This window comes from Camellia sinensis, chromosome 12 (genome assembly GCF_055761805.1).
Source record: "Camellia sinensis isolate YWXY chromosome 12, ASM5576180v1, whole genome shotgun sequence".
In the NCBI taxonomy this organism is placed as follows: Eukaryota; Viridiplantae; Streptophyta; class Magnoliopsida; order Ericales; family Theaceae; genus Camellia; species Camellia sinensis.
Window position 1 is genome coordinate 27115697 of NC_138972.1, and position 12616 is coordinate 27128312.

A 12616-nucleotide genomic window follows, 5' to 3' on the forward strand; every position below is an offset into this window, starting at 1 on the left:
TATAAACTTTCCCTTGTGAAATATCTTTACCCTCTTTAACGAAGTGCATGACCAACCATCAGCAGTAGTTTGGAAGCAATTCTTTAGTAATTTTTAAAATTTTCAATTTTATTTTATTTTATTTTTGTTAATTTTAGTTTGGATTTTGATAAAAAGGTCACAGGGCCACCTAAAAACGTGTAGAAAGTATTTATTGTTTGTTGAAAGTGTGAATATTCGCACTTTAAAAAAAAATCGCATTATTTTTATTTAGAACAAGTGTAAAGTTTATTTATTTATTTTTTATTTGTTGCATTTCAAATATGTGAAATTTCACATTATTAGAAATTTAAATTTAAAATTTTTCAATTTAGAAACACTATGAAATTAGAAATTTAAATTTAAAATTTTTCAATTTAGAAACTATATGAATTTTAAAAATGTGAAATTTCGAAAGTTATACATTTTCATTCAAAAAGTGTTTTTTTTTTTAAAAATAATTTTATATTCAATTGAGATATTTTTTTGATAGATCTTATCAAATAGTTTTAAAAAATGTAAATTTTATCAAAAATAAAGGTAACGGCCCAAATACTACTCTTACTAAGAAGCTTTAGGCAATATTTGATCAATAATCAAGTAAGGAAAAATTGGTCTATAACCAATTATATATATGTTTTGTGCTATTAATTATAAGATTAAAAAATTTATCAATTTTGTTAGATAATCATTGGAATCTAAACTGAATAATAAAATTTGTAACAAAATAATAAAATGTGAGTTTCATGTACCAATAATTCAAATATCATATTATAATTCATCTAATCAAATAAGGCAACTATAACAATTAAATTATTTAAATTAAAATAATAGATATGAAAATAAAATTTAAATCAAATTAGAAGGATAAAAAGTGTAATTAACACTTGTATTTATTTGATATATATATATATATAATGCTTTAGACCACATGTGTTTTGTGCTTTTTTTTTTTTTTTCAATTGCCACCTCATTAATAATGGTATTGGTGATGATAAATTAATGGTCTATAGCATTGCTCTATATATATATATATATATAAACATTATAATCAGCAGTTTTGTCTAAAACCCTTCTAAAGCCTCCTCCGCAGCTCGTGCTCTGTATTGGTTTGGCTTTAGGGTTTAAACGATCACTTGTCTCAAAACCCTAGAACGTGTTTGGTTGCTTAGAAAAATTTTCAGGTAAAATGGCACGACCTTCCAAGAAAATTTCAAACAAGAAATCTGAGCAGAAATTCCAGAAGTCATCTAAGAAATCATTCAAGCCCACAAGTAAAACAGACGAAACACAAGTATTGGCTATGCAACTCCAAGACGACGTCCCTGACTTCCCTAGAGCCACTGCCAGAGGTGGTTCGTGTATATATATATATATATTACATGTATGTATGTATGTATGGTTTTAAATTTATTTGTTGTTTTGTATGTGTTATTATTATTAGGTGGAAGTAGTTCACTTGGGAAAGAGGTCGATGAAGTTGATGGCGATGATGTTGATATGGAGTTTGAATCAGGAGAGAGGGAGTTGAATAATAATAATTATAAGAATAAGAATAAAAGGCTACAAAAGCGAAATCATTCAGCAGAAGAGGATGATTTGGGTTCTCTTTTCGGTGATGGCATTTCTGGAAAACTACCTAGGTTTGCCAATAAGATCACCTTGAAGGTAAATATTTGTTAGATAATTGATTGTTTGTGTTTTAAGTTATTATATGTATGGAGATAGATTATTCTATCATTAGTGTGTACTACGGTTGGTTCTCTCGGATGCTATGCTATTGTTGACCCATCCTTGAATCATTATTATAATAGGGTTTTGATGTATAATTCATTCAAGTTTTCTTTTGTATTGTTGCTGCGACATCTGTTCTAAATGTCTGATTTTCCTAGTTTAGGAACTGGATACTCGAGTTATATGCTGAAAACAACAATGTGGTTTCGCAAGAAAACAAACAAACAAAAAAAATGGAGAGTAAGTGGGGGAATAAAAGAGGAAATGCATGAAAAGAAACAAGATTAGTAATGACTCAAACAATTGACAAGTTCGATTGGAGTTAGCCTATAAAATTGCATAATTACTAAGCTGAATAGGGAATTCACTGGGTGATGGAAGTAATAAGATGGTTGTTAACAGCCGTACTTAGGTGCTAATAGTGCTATTTCATTAAACTAAATTAAGTTACTGTATTTCCAGACTTGGTGAATTTTTGTTTAGTTGTTTGACAGGCCGAAAAACTGAAATCTGAGAACCTTTACATCTGCAATCTTGCCTTCACAATACTGAACTGACAATGTTTCAGCTTCATTCTCAGTTTGATCTATGAATTTAAGGTGCTTAGATTCCTTGAAAAAGGTACAAATAACAAGGGTGGGTTAACTTAGTTGGTTACCCTGGTACATTTCTATTTGAGAGGTTAGGGGGTCAATCCTTGCATTGAGCAAGGATTGATAATTTCTTCCCGCTCTTTCCTAATATTGTTCTCTTCTCACTACAGGAAAAGTGGTCTACAACAACGTTTTTTTTGTGGCGTTTAGGGAAACGCCACTATAAATTAACGAAACACAACGTTTTCGAAAAACGTTGTGTCTGATCTCAGTGAAACGGCGCCGTATTGGGTCAATGTATTGACCATCAAAACCTCCGTCTCTTTGAACTCAGTCTCTCTTTCTCAGTCTCTACCACAACTCAGTTTCCCTCTCTTCCAAAACCCTCGATTTGAAGCTCTCACTCGCTCTCGCTCAGTTTCAAACACACACTCTCTCGCTCGCTCGCTCAATTTCTCATCCTCAACCCTCGATTTGCTCGATTGCAGATCCAAAACCCTCGATGGTTTGCACTTAATCGATCTCTGTCGCTCGCAATCGAACTCTCTAGCTATTCTTCATCGATCTCTGTCGCTCGAGGGCTTTGCTCTAGCTGTTCTTCATTGAACTCGAACTCGATCTGTTCTTCATCAAATCGATCTGTTCTGTTCATCATCAAATCGATCTGTTCTTCATCAAATCGCAGATCCAAAATCCAAAATCCAAAATCGATCTGTTCTAACTGATCTCTCTTGCTCTTAATCAGGTACATTTTTCATTATCTACTTTCTCATTGTCAAATCTGTTGATCTGTTCTACTTTCTCTGTAATTTTTTCGTTCTTTAGTTTAAAAAATTTGGATTCTATTTACTTAAAATGTTTGTAATTTCCGAAGTCTTAGTGGATTCTATTTACTTAAAATGTTTGTTTGTTTGTAATTTTAATTTGGATGTAGGAGACAATAGGTCACTTGAGCAAATTCCTATTGCTTGCAAAGATGCAATAGTAATTTTGTTTATGTTTGATCTTACTAGCCGGTGTACTCTAAATAGGTATGTTAATTATTTCATCATTAAATCAATACTCCTTTTAATAGTGATACATACATAGTTTTAAGTTTAAAGAACCACTAATTTGATATAATTTTGTGTTTTCTGGATTATTACAGTGTTATTGGATGGTACAATCAAGCAAGAAAGTGGAATCAAGTACTAAATCTATCTTCTAAATTTGCATCAACTGGAATGTGTGGTTTAGATTATTCTATGCATTTTTCTGTAATATTTTTTTCTCCTATAGCAGTAGTGAATGGATAAATATAATGGCAACGAACAACATTATGAAAGTGGGTAGAACTTCATTTTGTTGATGGGGTCTTTACTAGTGAAGTGCCAAACATTTAAGATTATTAATGATCCAATCATATATTCCTCAAAAGAAAATAAAAAATAAAAAAATGCAATAGAAAAAGTACTTGTTTAATGCAATTGTGGCGGAGAAAAAGATTTATGTCAATAATTTGATCATTAATAAGTGTGTTATGGATGATATCGACAGCAATCTCTATTTTTGTATTGAAAAGAATGAAGTTGCAGAATTTCATTATTTGGATACTATTCATTCTTAAAAGAGTATGAACATATTTTCATATAAAATTTTTAATTTTTTTGCTTTAATTTTTGTTTGCAGACGGCAATTCCTATACTAATCGGGACCAAATTCGATGATTTTGTTCAACTTCTGCTGGATTTGCAGTGGACAATTGTGACCCAGGTACAAATTCCTCAGCATTTTTTGTGCATAATTTGTTCAGCAGTATTAATTGACAAAGAAATCTGTCTTTTTTGAAATAATGAAGTTGATTAACTAATTTTGTTCCCAAATATTAAGGAAAGCTTTAATATGCAAATGAAACAGGACCCATATTTTTCATATAAAGTACAACTTATTCATCATCCAGTCTGAAGGTGGAATATTCAAAATCTTGGTTCATAGCTGCCCACCCCAAGTGCTAAGCAGTATGTCATCCAGTTTGAAATGGATTCAAAACGTGCTAAGCAATATGTCCTATCCTTCATTTCAATACTTTGGTTTCTTAGCTTTCTTACTCTTATTATGTGGCATCATCTTTAAAATTGCAAGGTTTGATGATGATCTTTATCCAAAGTTGTTCTATGGTTTATTTTTCGGTTTAAAATTGCAAGGTTTTATACTTGTTCTGGTGCAGAGAAAGATCTGCACCAGATTGAGAATCCTGTGCCTAGTCAGTAGAGTTCCCAATATTAGCAGGAACATAAATCAGCACGACTTTGTAATTTTGGTTATACATGACTAGGAAAACTCGTTCAGTGATCAGTGTCAAATTAAAGAAATTGCATGCTCTTCCCTGGTGGGACAATAGGTCCTACGTTTGATCAAAGTTCATTTGCTCTTGAACTGGAAATCAATATGTATGAGTGTATGGGTTTTAAAGTGAAGTTGTTTGATATTAGTTCTTTCAATTAGTAATTCAGATGTGGTGGCTTTAGGTTTTTGTGTGTGTGTGTGTGTGTGTATCGTTTATATGACTATACTATTGAATACATTAGGTAATTGGATATGAGAAGTCTGCAATCTTTAAAATGAGATTGGTGTTATCTGTAAAGACTATTAATTTGATATGTGAGTTGCTGCGGAATAAATATGAAATGCTGTTATGCAGGCAATTTGCTCAACGTTCACGGGTTCGGAAACTTCAATATATAGCTGAACTGGAAAGGAATGTGCAAGCTTTACAGGCATGAATTAGTTAAAAACTACTAAAAAAATTTGAAACATTTTTTTTGGGGAAAGTTGCTGTAGTTTATCATAATGTGCTGATGTTGGTCCTTATATACAATTACAGGCAGAAGGATCTGAATTTTCTGCTGAGCTTGAATTTCTCAACCAACAAAATCTTATTCTAACCATGGAGAACAAAGCCTTGAAGCAACGTTTAGAAAGTTTAGCCCAGGAGCAGCTGATAAAGTATTGTGAGTTTTCATACTTCTTGAAGCTTTTTGAATCATATTTGCTTCTGTTGCTTGGAAGCCCCCAACTCAGGTATAATCAATCCTACAAGAATTATGGGAATATTGATAATGGATGCTGTTTGAGGGTAATTGTGAATCTGAATTCTTAGATGATAATTGAAGATATAAACTGTATTGGAATGAGCATAAAGGAATATTGAGCTAACTGTAAACTTCCAGTGGTTTTTGCCTATATGTCATTGAAGCAGGGGAAAATTTTTGTTGTAGCATTACATAATTTTTAAAACATTTCTTTTACATTTACTGTAAGAAAACATTAAATTTCTGGGCGTTTTCTGCATGAATGCTCCTTGAACTGTTATAGGGTTGGGGAGGGGTGGGGGATCAAAATCAGTTTCTGATTTCTGTGGAATTTGATAGAGCTTCTTTTATTTTTAGTTTTTTAGTTGCATTACATCATTACCATTTTTGGTTTCTTGTAGACCTTTATTCAATAAAAAATATGAAAACTGCTAACCCAATTGTTGCACTACTTAGCTTTAGGCTCATTAACATAGTAGGTGGATTATGCTTGTTTCAGTCCATGCTTATTCTAGTTCATTTGTTCAGCTGGTTGTAGCCCAGGGTCTTCAATAACTTTAATACCTTGTTTCCTGGGTATGTTTGGATAGCTAACCTAAGTCTTGGGATCAGGAGACCTATTATTGAACTTATGCTTGGATAATTGTAGTAGCTGTGCTTGTTTGCATCCTTGTCAGCACAGCATAAGTGCTTGCTAAACAGAAAGATTTCTCTCTAGATTGTTGCACCATTGTATTACCTGGCTGCTTTTGATAAGTATTAGTTTTTTAAAATTAAGGTGAATGGTGGATTCGCTTTTCTTGAGAAAGTGACATCCTTCTGGATGCCCTTAGAAAGTTGGTGGACGTATTTTCTCATTGGATAATGTAGAAGATGTTATGCTGAGGTGAGGAAATGATAATTGGACAATGGCAGCAAATATAAACAACCTTCATTTGAATCTGTCTTCTGGTGGACAGAATTATAGTGACAGTTGTGAATTTTAGATAATCAAATTTATTAGGCAATCATTTATGATAAAACTATTTCTTTGTTACAATTAGAACGAAAATTTTAGCTGGGTTGATCTACATGTTTGTTGTCATTTGTTTCATTAGTAGAATCCAACATATATATCTTCCTTTATGATTGTTACTAGAGGTGGCATTGAGGTAGGTTATATATAGAAACTCACATGATTGATATGTATTGCTTCATTTTTAAGAAAAATTGCAAGCAATTTTGCCATGTCATAATTTCTTTGTTGATAAATACACACATATAAGTGGTAGATAGGTTACATGCTTGAAAAGCTTTAATATCATTGGTATTGAAATCACTTGCATTACAAAATGTGCGACTTTGGAGCTTAGTAGCATAGCTATAAACACAGGACATTGACTTGACATGACTTGATGCGACATGGATTACATGACATTGCAAACCTTTAAAAAAGAAGACCCATCCATACTGAGGACACAATGCACAAGGCTCGCACTAAAGCAGGGTCTGGGAAGGGCAAGATGTACCCAGTCTTAACCCCCATTTTCGAGAACACATCAACATCTAAATATATGACAGTTATAATTTTGAACCATCTTACTTTTTGTGATAACAATTGCATAAAATGGAAATTGAAGCTTGGCAATTATCATATGGATAAATACATGTATGCTCTTTTTGTTTTGTTCACTTCACTTTTATTTATATTTACTTGTTCTATTATATGAGTGTTTATTGCATGCTTGACTTGTGGTGCCATGTGTACAAAGTGGAACTTTCTCAAACAAAGAAAAATGAATAGTAAAGGTTCGACACTACTGGGTGTACTCTTTGTTTTTTCAAGTGTGTTGGATGCAGGACTGTGTGCTTCACAACCAGTGTGGACACATTAAGCATATGAAAGAATGAGCGCTGTGGGGTTAATATATCCTTAATTTGTATTTTTTTGCGAGCTGCAACACAGGGCAGCAGTAAATTCTTTCACATATTTTCATCCAGAAACTAAGACAATTGAAGGGTTTATGCAGTGGAGCATGAAGTATTGGAAAGAAAAATTGGAAGGCTGCGAGCCTTGTGTCAACAACAACAACAACTGTCTTCTAGTCATAGACGCAACAAATAGTAGAGACCATGATTCACAATTTGCAAACCTCTCTTTGAAGCACAGGGATACCAGTTCTGGCCGTGACCCACTTCACATTTGAACATATGATGTAGCTAGAGAGCTGTGACCCACCTTGACTTAACAAAAATTGCTGTCTCCCTTGTGCCGGTGATGTTTGACCCGAGCTCTTTCACTCTCGGTACCTTTCATCTAGCAGCTTTACTTGTTTTCCATTTTGACTTTTGTTTCTGCTTTTCATTCTCTACTTGTATTTGCTCATTTAATTTAGTATGTGCACCTGGTAGTCATGCCACGAGCTTGACTCATCTGAGGTGGAAACTGAAAAGAATGATCAATGTTCTTCTCCACTGTATGTTCTACTGATTAAAATTCATAACTTTCCGTTCAAAATTTGCCCCCTTGCAAATTTATTGTCTCTTGGAATCCAATATAGTGCACAAATTTGTAGGGGAATTACTTGTAATGCATGCTGACAAGAATTGTTGTAAAATTTGTAATAAAAGCTATGCTTTCTCCAGGAATTTTTATTTATTTATTTATTTTATTTAATATGATGCATTTGGTTTATAGGTTGTCAATTAGCCTATTAGGCTCTATTGGTTATGAGATCATGTCGTTTCGGTATTTATGCATGCCCTTGAAGCTATGTTTGGATGTAAGGAAAATAATAGAGGGAAAAAAAAAAAAAAGAGTTGAAAGAAGTTGAATTCCTGTCTTTTATTTGGTAGAAATAATTTTTGAGAAATGGAAGTTGGAGGTTGTGGCTCAGCATTGAACCTCTAGATTTAACATTCTTGTATCAAGCTAAAATTTGTGTAGATTGTTGCCTAATTTCATGTGGTATTTGAAGTATCTGAAGTGTGAATTTGAATTTTGTTTTTTTGGATTTCATTATAATGTATTTGGCTTAGTCTAGTGGAAGATTTGTTTTTTCAAATTCATTATAATGCATATTTTCTAAAATGGTATGCTTTGGACATAATAATAATAATAAATAAATAAATAAATAAATAAATAAATAATTTTAAAAAAAAGAAAAAGAAAAAGAAAAAAAGTGGCGTTTTTGAAAAACGCCACTAAATGACGTCATGCTCACGTCACACGTTAGTTTGTGACGGTAATAGAAGCGGACGTCAACATTTTTGTGGCGTTTTAAAAAACACCGTCTAATAGTTTTAGCGACGTTTATTAAACGATGCAAACCTATTGCGGCGGCCGTATCAACGGCGAAAATTTTAAACGTCGCTATAACTTTTTACGGCGCTTTTCAGGCTTTTAGCGGCGTTTTAAAAACGCCGCTAAAACTCGAATTTCCTGTAGTGTCTTCCCCAATATGGGGCATGTTTGTAGGTTGGTTGGTTGGTTGGTTAGGCTACTTGTTTCTTTCCTATTATAGGGGCTCTTCACTAGATTAGTTGTGGGGCTTCTATTCTATAGTTGTTGGACTATGTTTGCCCCTGATGTAATTCACTTCATATTGAAAAATTCTCTCTATCAATTGACCCAAAAAAAGAAAAAAGAAGAAGGGGGGAATGTTATATACATAGACACGTACATCCGTATGACTTGATCAAACTCAATCCATGTAAAATTTTAATTAATATATATTAAAGGGTGAATGAACTATGACCATAAAGTACTGAATACAAGGGGAGCTTAGTTTCTAAAATTAAAGTTCTACTTGTGCTAAAATGGGAAAATAAAATTTACAAATCTGAGCCAGGTGGTTAGATTTTGTATTTCTTCCTTTAACTTGCCCCTGATTTCATGTGAAGTTAATGAACTACCCCGATGGAAGTTGTTGGATCAACTTGAGTGTCTAGGGTCTGCTAAACGTGTCAGCTGTGAGTCTTGTGACTACTTTTGCTATGCCCACTTGTTTTCTTCCTGATCATACTTTCTCCAACCCTACTTGTTTTCTTCCTGATCATACTTTCTCCAACCCTGATCATAATGTTATGATTGACTATATAGACCTTGTCCTGTCATACTATTTCATTTTCCCTTCTCTCGTTCCATATGTGAATGTTATCTATTATACTTCTTATTTATTTTTTTTTTTGGGTGAATAACTTCTTACTTCTTACTTCTTATTTATTTATTTATTTATTTTTGTGTATTTTCTTTCTTTATTTCTCTCTATTGAGACTGGGCAACCTGAGAATAGTACAGTGCGTGTAGACTTTATTTTGAAGATTTTAATAAAAATTGCATGAAATTTCAATAAATGCCTAATATTGTTTTCAAAAATTCTTGTAATTATTGGTACTGCTACTTTTGTATTTCTAGCTTATCTACACTTTGAAGTAAACTTCATAGATGCCATCTGTTAATAATTTAGCATCTTAATTTTGGATATATTTTTTTTCCATATTAATTTGCTGTCTAATTTAAAGTTATGCTTTCTTTGTGCATTCCTAGAATATTTCTCCGGGAATGAAGCTTTGGGGAGTCATTGCTGAAGTAAATGAGAAAGATATCATAATTAGTCTTCCAGGGGGCTTGCGTGGATTAGTTCGTGCAAGTGAAGCATTCGATCCTATTTCAGATAATAAAGTGAAGGTGGTGACTTGCTTCTTCTATAAAGAATATCCAAATAGTTCTTCCCTTGACATTTATTTTCTGTCTTTGTGCCATTATTATTCTATTGCTTTTGAACTAATTTTTCTCATTTAGATTTTCCCCCTCCTTCCGTACATTTATGTGTGCTTAAAATCGTTTGTTTTCATAATTTCAGTCTAAGAAGGTTTTATTTTCTATTATATCAGGATGTGGAGACTAATTTTCTTTCTAGCATTTATTATGTTGGGCAATTGGTTTCTTGCATTGTACTGCAACTGGGTGATGATAAGAAAAAGAGAAGGGGAAACGAAAGATCTGGCTTTCTTTGCGTCTTGCTTTGTTGCATAAGACCTTAACCTTGGATGTTATTCAAGAAGGAATGGTATGCATTTTTTCAAATGTTTCATTGAAGATTTAATTTTTCTTTTTGCAAGAAAATGACTCTGATACTAATATGATACTTTCTTCTTATTTTTGGTTCCTTCCTGTTTTCATTCAACTTTTTTTGACCACAATCCTATAACAAATGAATATTAATTTTAATAATGATAAATGTTACTAGTGAAAGGAAAAGGTGTAATAAAATATTTTGTGATGAGAAATTGAAATTTGATATTTTGTGAGTCGAGACATGTCACTTAAGACTAACGATGCCTTAACCTTAAGCCTAGGGCTTACAGACAATTAGTAAGGTACTTCTAATATGCTTATGTAAACGTGCTCAATATGCTCCTCTCTTGCGCGTCGCCTCCCTTGCTCTTGATGCCATGCTCGATGCCTTTTGTTTGGTGGTAGAGTGATTCTTTACTATAGTGTGTTTCACCTATGCTGCGTCCCCCCTTTTCCCCCAATGGCATCCAATGCTCCTACACTAGCCTAGGGACCTCTCTGGTAGAGTTTGTTCCACGATTACAGGGCAGTTGAGTGAGACCCTATGACCCTATGCAATACCTCTCAGGTCATGTGACTTGGTGGCTAGAATTAAAGGTTGATTAAGATGCTCGCTCCACTCTCCCTCGAGGGACTTGTGCTTTTGCTTGACTTAGAGAGCGAAAGAGATAGATCTCCAAAAGGAGATGACTCTATACCAAGATAAAGGCATGTGATGTGCTTTGTAAACATCTGAAATCTGTGTATTGGTGATTTGGCGGTCCTAGTAGTTGAGGTCCCACTATTAATGAGGTGTTAGGATAGACAAAGGCAAACCACCTGTATCTTGTACCCACTTAGGCATATGTCCTTGCTTTTTTGTGATGTAGAATCAGTGCAAATTGCACTCTACTAACAGGAGTGACTCTTGTTCTCAAATGTATAGCAACAAAAAAAGTGCATGTGACTCTTTCAGTTAGTTTTAAAAAGCTAGATGAGTGAAAAAATACGAGGATTTTACGGTTTTAAAAGTGAAACAAAGGGTTGGGTTTTGAGATTGAAAAATATGAGTTTTGGGGATTGGTTTGGGCTTGTTCCTACCTTGTGAACAATATCCAAAAAATAGGAATACATGTTTATTTTGCAGTTCTTTATAGGGTTGCACTTGTGATGTGAGATGTTTGAGGGTTAAAGTGCTTTAAATAAATCTGGTTATTGGAATCACTTTTACAAGCCTTTGACATCGCACCTCGAGTTTGATTGCCACCACACCCTCTAGCTTGGCCACCCTCTCCTCTGATTTCTTGCTTATCTCCACAGCTTCTAGCTTTGCCTTCTCATCTGACGCAATAGAAGTCTTAGGCCAAGATGCCTCTTGCTCAGCCACCTTGGGGGTCCTCTTGGAATCCTCTAAAGTAGTCAAATCATCAATGATATGCATCCTTTGTACACATTGAAGAAGACAGTCAATTAGTTGCTAACAAGGGAGAGGAAAGACTTAAATATGTACAAAAACACATTTCCATGGTTAGCATTTGGGCTATTCCCTTCATTATGTGGTTTCTTGAAGGAATGTTGTGGTTGGCCATGTCAAGTGGAAGAAGATCTTCGACAGATCGAAAGCCATCTCGCGTGAATTTACAACGGAGTTAGTGGTATTGATCAGTCGGCCAGTATGCATCAAAGGCTGTTCCCACAGCTCGGGCAACTCTTCGTTCCTTGCTCTTCAATATGGCATCAACTAGTTCTTCGCTAGTCTCCTTATGCCTCTTCGAGGACCTCTCGGTTTGGGGAAGGGGGGGACTTGTTTAGTTCAACCTCAGAATAAAATAAACGTTCTTCTCCTTCAGACAAATTTCTAAACAAGCCTCTCATACTACCTAGTCTAAGGAAAGGCAAGAGAGCTGTTCCTTGTGTAGATGTGGAATTGAGAACTTTGGTCTCCAAATCAAGCATCATTCTTTGCTTCAGCATGGTTATCTCCTTAGACAGTGCTATTGGGAGCTTGGCTCGAAGAACGGGTTGGAACAAAAGAAGAGGCACTTGTTGTCTAATCGAGTTGATGCTTGTCTTTATGCTCAGGAGACTCTTGAAGATAATCAGTACTTTAACTTTCTTTGTGATAGTAAACCTGTAGATTTGTATGTAACCGAGCAACTCTA

The 12616-nt window shown here is 34.1% G+C and overlaps 1 protein-coding gene across 2 annotated transcripts in view; it reads left to right on the plus strand.

Annotated features, from left to right (window-relative positions):
* Nucleotides 1-1080: 1080 nt before the first annotated feature.
* LOC145788749 (rRNA biogenesis protein RRP5-like) overlaps nucleotides 1081-12616 on the plus strand; it is a 28104-nt gene continuing 16568 nt past the window's right edge. The window contains exons 1-4 of one of the 2 annotated variants that reach the window (XM_082898220.1): nucleotides 1081-1373; nucleotides 1463-1686; nucleotides 4014-4097; nucleotides 7426-8067. In XM_082898220.1, the coding sequence (XP_082754346.1) occupies nucleotides 1208-1373; nucleotides 1463-1686; nucleotides 4014-4097; nucleotides 7426-7602 (651 nt within the window). In that variant the 5' untranslated portion in view covers nucleotides 1081-1207 and the 3' untranslated portion in view covers nucleotides 7603-8067. Of the gene's footprint in view, nucleotides 1374-1462; nucleotides 1687-4013; nucleotides 4098-7425; nucleotides 8068-9944; nucleotides 10086-12616 lie in introns of those variants that run through there. The other variant, XM_082898221.1, reaches the window with a different exon arrangement.